The 10,000-nt window shown below is 45.6% G+C and overlaps 1 protein-coding gene and 1 long non-coding RNA gene across 2 annotated transcripts in view; one reads left to right on the plus strand and one right to left on the minus strand.

Moving 5' to 3' along the window:
* The window catches only part of LOC132983285 (uncharacterized), a 162,362-nt gene that overhangs the window by 39,196 nt on the left and 113,166 nt on the right, over nt 1-10,000 (plus strand). The gene's annotated exons all lie outside the window — the stretch shown is intronic.
* On the minus strand, nt 100-8,314 carry wdr73 (WD repeat domain 73). The gene is made up of 8 exons (XM_061049517.1): nt 8,193-8,314; nt 7,290-7,357; nt 6,610-6,695; nt 6,429-6,517; nt 5,909-5,976; nt 3,284-3,448; nt 1,719-2,078; nt 100-406 (listed from the first exon to the last, which is right to left on the minus strand). The coding sequence occupies exons 1-8, from the start codon at nt 8,294-8,296 to the stop codon at nt 168-170; spliced, it is 1,179 nt and encodes a 392-aa protein (XP_060905500.1). The 5' UTR covers nt 8,297-8,314; the 3' UTR covers nt 100-167.

Here is a 10,000-nt window from a genome sequence, read left to right on the forward strand (position 1 = left end):
CAACAACTGAGTAACGTGTTTAAAAAAAACTTTGTCAAGGTTTAGTACGGACATCTTAACATTATATGTCTGTATTTAAAGATGGATCAGCAGAATAGATCTCCTTTAATCTTTGTGTTTTTTCACTTTTTATTGAATTGTCTTTTAATCCACTTTGAAACAGAACATCAGCTGCTGGCTGCCGATTGGTCGACCCAGTCCCACACGTGCACGGAGCCGTCCGAGGCCGCAGACAGCAGCGTCCTCGGCAGCTCAGGATGCCAGACGTGGCGGGTGACGAGGACGGGGACGCCGTCTTCAGGCGGAGATGAAACCGTGTGACCGCGATGCACGAACAGCGGCCGAGCTTCCTGCAGCTCCGACCTCCAGAGCGAGGTGTCGAAAATCTGAACGACTCCGCTGAAACCTGCAGGAGGGAGGTGACACAGGATTCTGTCAACGCTTCATCTTGGAAGGTGTTTCTTATTGGATAATTAAAGTTAATTAACTAAGTGTTAATAAAAGCATTTTAACTTGTTCAATGTGATTCTTATTGTTGATGTTAAAAGCATTAAAAACAAACCTTAAAGGTCCAATCAGTGAGATGTGTAGAGAGTGAGATGATAAAGGTATCTTACTATCTGATCATTAAGGAAACATGTTGAAGTGCTGGCTTCTCTGACAACAATGCAGCAGCCAGTATGTCCTCCTTCTAACTTTAGATTCTGCTCCTGAATGCTCTGGATTTGTTTGGACCAGAGAAGGTAGACGGTTTTAAGGCGACCCCCCACACTGCCGTTTTGGACGCCCCTCGGTTTGCCAGATGAGAGCAGTTATCATGTCATGATTTGGTTTTGTATTTGAGTTTCCCTGTTTTATCCCAGTGTTGCTTGTTTCCCTTGTGTGTTTCATGATTTAGTTTGTCCTCAGTGTTTCTTGTATTCCTGCCTCTGTGTGTTTCCCAGTGTGATTGTCCTCACCTGTGTCTTGTTAGTCTCACCTGTGTCTGGTTACCCTATGTCTATTTAGTCTCTGTGTCAGCTCATTGTTGTAAGTTGCCAGTGTTGTTTGTCATATGTTAGAGTGTCAGTGTTTCCTAGTGTTTCTCAGTGCTTGTCAATTTTTGGATTTTCTCAGTTTGGACATTTTTGATAGATAGTTTTAGTTTAAATAAATAATTTTTGGTTTCTGCACTTGGGTCCACCTCCCTTGTTTTACACACCGAACAGTAACATATCAGGTCAACAGGTGTTGCAGCGATGGAAGCGGGCAAGAGAAGTGGTTCAGATAGAAGTGATTGTACCCGACCTAAAAAGCCTCTGCATGTTTCTAATAAGCTCCACGAGCAGAAACGTGCTCAAACTAGGATCAATATTGGAGATGCTTTTGAAAAATGGAGAGAGGTTAGAACACAGAAAGGTTTACAGACCCATGCAGAGCTGGATAAACACTGAAGCTTCAGAGTCCACCACATGGTGACCTGTGTGAGCATGGACTCTAGAGAGGAGGGGGGCGGGGGAGACAGCTCTCTATGATGTTTAGAATTTAAACTGCAGTACCCATTTTAACCACTCGGTGTCAGAGTTACATACTGCTCCTTTAAGTTAAATGAACGTTTGTTTTAAGCTCTTTACGTCCTTTACTACAAAAACATATCGGGGTCACATGACAGAATAAAAACCCAGCAGAGATTCTGAAGTGGGAATATTTTCTGGCTTACTGTGAGTCTGTGAACTAACCTGAGACTGCGACACAGTCGTCCAGCGCCGGAGCCCACGACACAGTGACATCATCCAGATCGCAGCGACGTGATTGGACCTCCAGCTGAGCCTGACTCACCGCTCCACCCAGCTTCCTCAGATCTGAGATCACGGCCCGACCAGACGAGGAGAGTCTGACGAGCCTGCAGCTGGACAGACCCTCGGAGGCGTCCGTCCACCAGAGGGCCGATGGAGCCGAGGACGCCGGCGGAGGTGAAAGCTGAGGAGCGTCGGACGTCCGAGTGTCAGCGACGTAAACGCTCCCGTTACAGCAGCCGGCGAGGAAGACGCTGTCACTCACAAACTGTAAAGACGTCAGAGGATCCGCTGAGTCGGCCTCTGTTGGGACAAAAACAAAAAACACGTCACCAAAATATAAACAGCGTCACTGGTTCATCAGAGTTTATGTGTTTATGTGCGTGGTTATTTTAGGTTGCCATGGAAACACCAGATGTTACGTCATAGGCCGCTGCATAAGGAAGTGTGAGCTGCTCCTGAAAGCTGCTGTTCTGTTGCTGTTTGTGCTGCTGTGATAAAAAACATCATGTCAATTAAACTCGGATACTTTAGCTCGTCTGTAAACATTTTCTCTTCCTCATGGTCGGTTTCACCCGGTCGTCATGACTACGGTCAACGCAGCGTTCATCCGGGGCCGGGGGGGGGGGGGGGGGGGTGGAGTAGCAGAGAGAATCACTCCCATGATTTAGAGCCCCCTAGTGGTGGATTTTACATACTGATCATTTAAATTAAAACAAATATTAAAGGGAGGAGAGGAGAGCGCCGGAGGTCAGTTTAGTGTCAGGACACTTCAGCTGATGTTACTGTCCGCAATTTGATTCAGCAAAGCAAGACGGAACAGAGTGAAATATCAAAATGTCACTCAAGTCTGATCAGTTTTTTTTTCATACAAATAGGTCAGTCGGACCGAAGGACGTGGGTCAGGTCTTCCACGGATCAGTTCCTGGTGAAGCAGCTCTCTCTCTCTGTGCTCGAGGATCTCAGGATTTACAATGAAAGCACTTATTATACGACTATTTCAATCTTAAAACAAATTCACTTTTTTCCATTAACTTCCCCTCTGACAGAGTGAAATGGTTTTCCTCTGCCAGACTCTGAATTCATAAGATATCGTCTGACTATGTTCCAGCTGCTGGGACAGATGGCCAACTTTTTTGGGTTTTCTGGTGTCGGCGGTGGGCGAGTGTGTTGAGACTAGTAACTTGCAAAGCGAGAATGGGGGAGGTTTGCATGCAGTGATCTGTTTAGAGAGATTTAGAGATGTCGCTGATAGAGCCAGGATTGCATTTGCCCCCTTTGCTCTCCTCTTACAGTCCACAGATTCTGTGTTTTTATGCCGAACAACTTCTACAGATGAGCCACCTTTATAAATGAAGTGCATCATGTATATCTGTGTGTGTGTGTGTGTGTGTGTGTGTGTGTGTGTGTGTGTGTGTGTGTGTGTGTGTGTGTGTGTGTGTGTGTGTGTGTGTGTGTGTGTGTGTAGATCAGTGAGAGCAGCACATGAAAGATGAGGTCAGCGTTACCGAGCGTGTACAGAGTCCGTCCTGAGGTCAGCTCGCTCAGTCGGACGTCGCTGCTCCGAGCTCCGTGAAGAACTCGAGGCGGGGACGAGAGTCGAGCTGCGATCCTGCTGCCGCTCTCCGCCGCGCTCCGACTCCCCTCGATACTTCCTGTTTTCCTGATCACGTCTGTGATTGGACGATAACACACAGCAGGTGACCAATCACTTTAAGAGCAAAAAATCTGATTCCAAAGAACATTTTTAGAAATCACTTAAAAAAACAGATTAGAATAAAAAGGGAAGCAACAAGTGAGAAAATAAAAATGACTTAAAGTAGCTTCAGTGCGTAAATGATAAACTTCCTTTTTTAAACAGTCAGCCAATCACAGAGCTTAAAATCAACACTTCTAATAAACACCATTTATATCCAGTAAGTTTTCATAGTTTCAGACTCGAGCTGCTCAGTCTGTCTTAAATTAAAAACACAGAGAGCTGTCTCCCTCTTATATTCACTCCTTCATTTCTCTCCCTTCATATCGTTATCACACGTCGTGTATACTCCTCACGTCGTGTATACTCCTCACGTCGTGTATACTCCTCACGTCGTGTATACTCCTCACGTCGTGTATACTCCTCACGTCGTGTATACGCCTCACGTCGTGTATACGCCTCACCTCGTGTATACGCCTCACGTCGTGTATACGCCTCACGTCGTGTATACGCCTCACGTCGTGTATACTCCTCACGTCGTGTATACTCCTCACGTCGTGTATACGCCTCACCTCGTGTATACTCCTCACGTCGTGTATACGCCTCACGTCGTGTATACGCCTCACGTCGTGTATACTCCTCACGTCGTGTATACTCCTCACGTCGTGTATACTCCTCACGTCGTGTATACGCCTCACGTCGTGTATACGCCTCACGTCGTGTATACTCCTCACGTCGTGTATACTCCTCACGTCGTGTATACGCCTCACGTCGTGTATACTCCTCACGTCGTGTATACTCCTCACGTCGTGTATACGCCTCACCTCGTGTATACGCCTCACGTCGTGTATACGCCTCACGTCGTGTATACGCCTCACGTCGTGTATACTCCTCACGTCGTGTATACTCCTCACGTCGTGTATACTCCTCACGTCGTGTATACGCCTCACATCGTGTATACTCCTCACATCGTGTATACTCCTCACATCGTGTATACTCCTCACGTCGTGTATACTCCTCACGTCGTGTATACGCCTCACGTCGTGTATACGCCTCACGTCGTGTATACTCCTCACGTCGTGTATACTCCTCACGTCGTGTATACGCCTCACCTCGTGTATACTCCTCACGTCGTGTATACTCCTCACGTCGTGTATACTCCTCACGTCGTGTATACGCCTCACCTCGTGTATACTCCTCACGTCGTGTATACGCCTCACCTCGTGTATACTCCTCACGTCGTGTATACTCCTCACGTCGTGTATACTCCTCACGTCGTGTATACGCCTCACCTCGTGTATACTCCTCACGTCGTGTATACTCCTCACCTCGTGTATACGCCTCACGTCGTGTATACTCCTCACGTCGTGTATACTCCTCACGTCGTGTATACGCCTCACCTCGTGTATACGCCTCACGTCGTGTATACGCCTCACGTCGTGTATACTCCTCACGTCGTGTATACTCCTCACGTCGTGTATACGCCTCACGTCGTGTATACGCCTCACGTCGTGTATACTCCTCACGTCGTGTATACGCCTCACCTCGTGTATACGCCTCACCTCGTGTATACGCCTCACGTCGTGTATACGCCTCACCTCGTGTATACGCCTCACCTCGTGTATACTCCTCACGTCGTGTATACGCCTCACGTCGTGTATACGCCTCACGTCGTGTATACGCCTCACCTCGTGTATACGCCTCACCTCGTGTATACGCCTCACCTCGTGTATACGCCTCACGTCGTGTATACGCCTCACCTCGTGTATACGCCTCACGTCGTGTATACTCCTCACCTCGTGTATACGCCTCACGTCGTGTATACGCCTCACCTCGTGTATACGCCTCACCTCGTGTATACGCCTCACCTCGTGTATACGCCTCACGTCGTGTATACGCCTCACCTCGTGTATACGCCTCACGTCGTGTATACTCCTCACCTCGTGTATACGCCTCACGTCGTGTATACGCCTCACCTCGTGTATACGCCTCACGTCGTGTATACGCCTCACCTCGTGTATACGCCTCACGTCGTGTATACGCCTCACCTCGTGTATACGCCTCACCTCGTGTATACGCCTCACGTCGTGTATACGCCTCACCTCGTGTATACGCCTCACGTCGTGTATACGCCTCACGTCGTGTATACGCCTCACCTCGTGTATACGCCTCACGTCGTGTATACGCCTCACATCGTGTATACGCCTCACGTCGTGTATACGCCTCACGTCGTGTATACGCCTCACGTCGTGTATACGCCTCACCTCGTGTATACGCCTCACCTCGTGTATACGCCTCACGTCGTGTATACGCCTCACCTCGTGTATACGCCTCACGTCGTGTATACGCCTCACGTCGTGTATACGCCTCACGTCGTGTATACGCCTCACGTCGTGCAGGCCTACTTCACACTGATGTTAAACCTGATGAAACGTACCGCTGTCGTCTCCTCCGAGGTCCCACAGCTGCAGGTCTGAGCTCCGCCCGTCGTTGGAGACAACACACCTGACAAAGACAAAACAGAACAGAAAACATGAAGTGTGATTAACATCCTTCTTCCTGCTCATCATGAGGGCGAATCAGCTGTGAACACATTTAGATCCTCCACCCTCACAAACTAAATGTATTAAAACTACAAAACAAGGACTCAACTGTGGAAAAATCACAAAATATTTCAGCTTTCTACAATCAAATTAAAAAAACACAAAAGCAGCAACATTTCACATCGGAGGAAGTAGAATCAAGATCATCATTTTTAACCTTTTGTTCAGAAATGTGTCTGATTAACCTCGAGTGCTTAAACTCCAGCTGCCTGACAAATTCCAGACTCGGTCCGCACCGGGACTTAGACCGGTGACCCTCCCAACCCAAGTCCCTACAGACTGAGCTTCTGCTCATGTTATCGCTCTGAGGTAGAGAAACAGAGCGAGTCTGTTCCACATGTTGAGAAAACTCACCTCGTTCCTGGGACGTGTTTGAGGCAGCGAACAGGACCGTCTGTGAAACCGCCGTGAGCCACTTTAAAATCCCGTTCTGCACAGAGGCCCTGAACACAACACGCAGCAGAAGCTTATAGTGACATTTTGGGGGGGGGGGGGCATTTAGCGGCAGGTGAGTCGTCATGTTTGGACGCCTTACCTTATTTTCATCAGCAAACAGTTTCAGAGGTAAACGCAGCTCCAGGAACTCGTTGTGAGACGGAGCGTATCCTGCAACGCACACGGCTGTGAAAACACAAACAAACAAACAAACAAACAAACGTTAAGAAGAGAAAACAAAGACATTCAAAGTTCACTCTGTGTCTGAACGCAGCGCTGTGGACACATCTCCTCCTGCGATATCAAAAACAACCATTATATCTGTTTAGTACTTATGTAAGCACGTTATTCTTCTGACTCTGACTCCACCCCCTCGACCCTCATCCCTTCACCCCTCGACTCTTACCTCCATCCCTTTAGAAAAAAGAAAAGAGGTTACTGAATCTGCACGCTTTATCTCCTCGTGTAGGTTATTTCAAAGCTGAGAGGCCCGGATGGAGAATGCACAACCTCGAGTTAGGAACAACCCGGAGGCCCCAACATATCCCAGGGGGGTCAGCATGTCTGTGATGCAATTGGGGTTAAGACCCAGACGAGATTCAAAAGTGATCAGTCACATCTTCAAATCTAAACCAGACGAGGAGCCAGTGAAGTGATGGGATCTATGGTTCAAACCAGTAAGAGGCCGAGCTGTCAGTCCTCATCGTGATTCCCTCATGTGTGGTAATAATAAAGACTATAATGTGTCCAGATGTTGCTTATAACGTTAGATTTACTCACTTTTCCCCGACGTCCACTCGATGACCTGTGTGGGATGTTCCAGCTGATACACATGCAGGTCTTTGTACCTGAAGAAAGCAGACCTGAGTTACTGACCTGAACACATCAACAGGTGTGTGTCTGCAAAATCCTCAAGTCCAGGACCAGGATCACAGACACGTGAATTCACAGAACATGATGTTATAAGAGCTGTAGACTAAGCAGGCAGACTGTCATGTGTTGTTGAACTTCAGGAACACAGTGTGAGAAACAGTTTAAGACACCTGAAAGCAGCCACAGGTGTTCAGATTGAAATGTTGCTGTAATATACATTTTACAGTTTCACTATTATAATCTACAAACTCTTAAATCACATCCAAATATCCCCTTATGAGTCTATACACATGTGGAAGTATTGAAGGTTGACTTTGATCTTCAAACTTACAGGATTTTAGTTTTTACCACCAGACTCCATTCATAAAATGCTCACATTTGACATTTCCTAGCCGAGCATGAGCACAATAACGTTAACTACACATTGTGACTTCATTTTTTTTAATCATTTGAAACTACTTTACAATTCGGCATGAGATTAGCCTACTTAATGTAAGTTTCTGAAACATAATTTACACACTTCTGGGCTGGTGTTGACTTGTGGAAAAGCGGGATTTAGCTCTGAAAGTTGTCCTTTTAGGGGAAACGGAAACAGCCAAGTGTTTAAAGTGAGAGCCGATTTGAACAAAAGCTCAATTTAATAAAGGAAATGTCTTTAAAGTTACATAAATATAATCTACACCTGCAGGAAAAGCAGGGGAGATAGAAGTGAGGGGTTTTAAAGCGGGGTTCGCTTCAGCAGGGTTGCCTAGCAACGTAAATAAACAGATAACCCTTCAGTCTATAAAACATAAAGCGTAAATTTCTCACGTTTTCAGAGACTCGATGAACCAGTCATCTAGAATATCCTCAAACTGTGATGCTTCCATCTTCCTCTCACGTTGTGTTGATGTTTCACTTCCTGTAGTTCTCATTCTTGAGTTTCCCGCGGGTTCCCTAAAGTGAAGGATAAAGTTAAAGCGCCACCTGCTGGACAGATCAGCCTACTGCTTTCTACTCGGATTTTCTTTCCCATTGAAATTTTTGGTAGTATGAGGGACAAAAAATGACTAAAGTATAAATAAATGCATCAATAAATATATAAATAAATTTATTAATTTTTCATTCATATTCATTGATTTAATTTAATTTAATTTAATTTAATTTATTTATTTATACTTAGGTCATTTTTTGTCCCTCATAGTAGGAAACACACACATTATAATAATAATAATAATAATAATAATAATAATAATAATAATACTTCCCCTTTAGCCTACTACCAAATGTGTTGATATATTTATACATTTATTGTTTCCTCTGCAGGCTGATCAGATCTATTTGAAAGACAGGACAGTGGATAGAGTCTGAAGAAGGATTCGAGCCCTGACGCTCTCCTCCAAACATTTCCCCTTTCCCTTCAGCTGTCCTATCTAATAAAGGCAAAAAGGCCACACACAAGAAACATCACAAAAACCCAGCATCAGCTTAGACCACGAGGACCAATGACCAGGAAAAGTTTCTCTGAGGATGAATGCTGAAGAAAAATGTCCGTCTCGTTGTCCTCCTTGAATGAGAATTTATCTTGAAGGCGATTTAGTTCAAATTTGTTACTTCTGTTCCAGCAGGTGGAATAAAAAAACATGAAAATCTAAATGAGGTTTTGCATTACCCACAGTGCACTCACTCACACCTCGCTGTCACTCATCAGAGACTGAAATATTCACCCTGCTGTCGCTCCTCGTGGCTCCGTCTGTGTTTGCAGATTTCCTCTCACTAAGCTGTGACTCTCCATCAGCGAGCTGCTAGAAGCCGCATCGAGATCACAGCAGACCGTTTTCGCTGAAAAAACAGTTACTGAGAAACAACAACAGGACAGCAAACTGCAAATCACAACATTCAAACAACTTTCTTCTGACTTCAATGTGTAAAAATCAGCAGCAGCAGGATGAACCAGAAATACAGATCGTTCCTGAGAAAACTAAACATTTGTAATACTTTGAGGTACAATCTGACAGGCGAACATGACAATAAGGTGAGAAATAATGTCGACTTTAACTTGTACTATTGGGTTTTATTAAATGTGCATTGACAGATTGAGACACTGAATCAGTATCTAATTAAGACGAATAATAAAACAAGCTTAAAGTTCATTTCTATTCTGCTAAATCCTCTTCTCCATGTTTCTCTAACTCTAACATGTGTCTCTAGTCTGTCTATAAACCCCCCAATGATGAGAAAAGTCCATCCTCTCCGTCTTTCACCTGCTCCACTTTTCAGAAAATGTGTGCTCAAACAGGCCGTTTAGAGATTTTCCCTTCATGACATCACAAAGGGCAGTAGCCCCTCCCCCATGTGGGTGACACTCCCACAGCTAGGTGTTTGTTCTGCCATCTGAGTCTGCCTTCTCACCGTAAACAATAGGACATGGAGCGAGAAAGACCGAGTACACCCAAGCCCTTCCAGAGAGGGGGCGTGGTCAGACACAGCTCATTTACATATTTAAAGGTACAGACACAGAAACAGCCTGTTCTGAGCAGGGCTGAAATAGAGGGGTTTATAGACATGATCAAATACAGGATCAGAGTGGATTTAGAACAAGAAACTTCACACACATGTTGAAGAGGAGCTCTGAGACT

The sequence above is a fragment of the Labrus mixtus genome, chromosome 11, assembly GCF_963584025.1.
Source record: "Labrus mixtus chromosome 11, fLabMix1.1, whole genome shotgun sequence".
NCBI classification, from domain to species: Eukaryota; Metazoa; Chordata; class Actinopteri; order Labriformes; family Labridae; genus Labrus; species Labrus mixtus.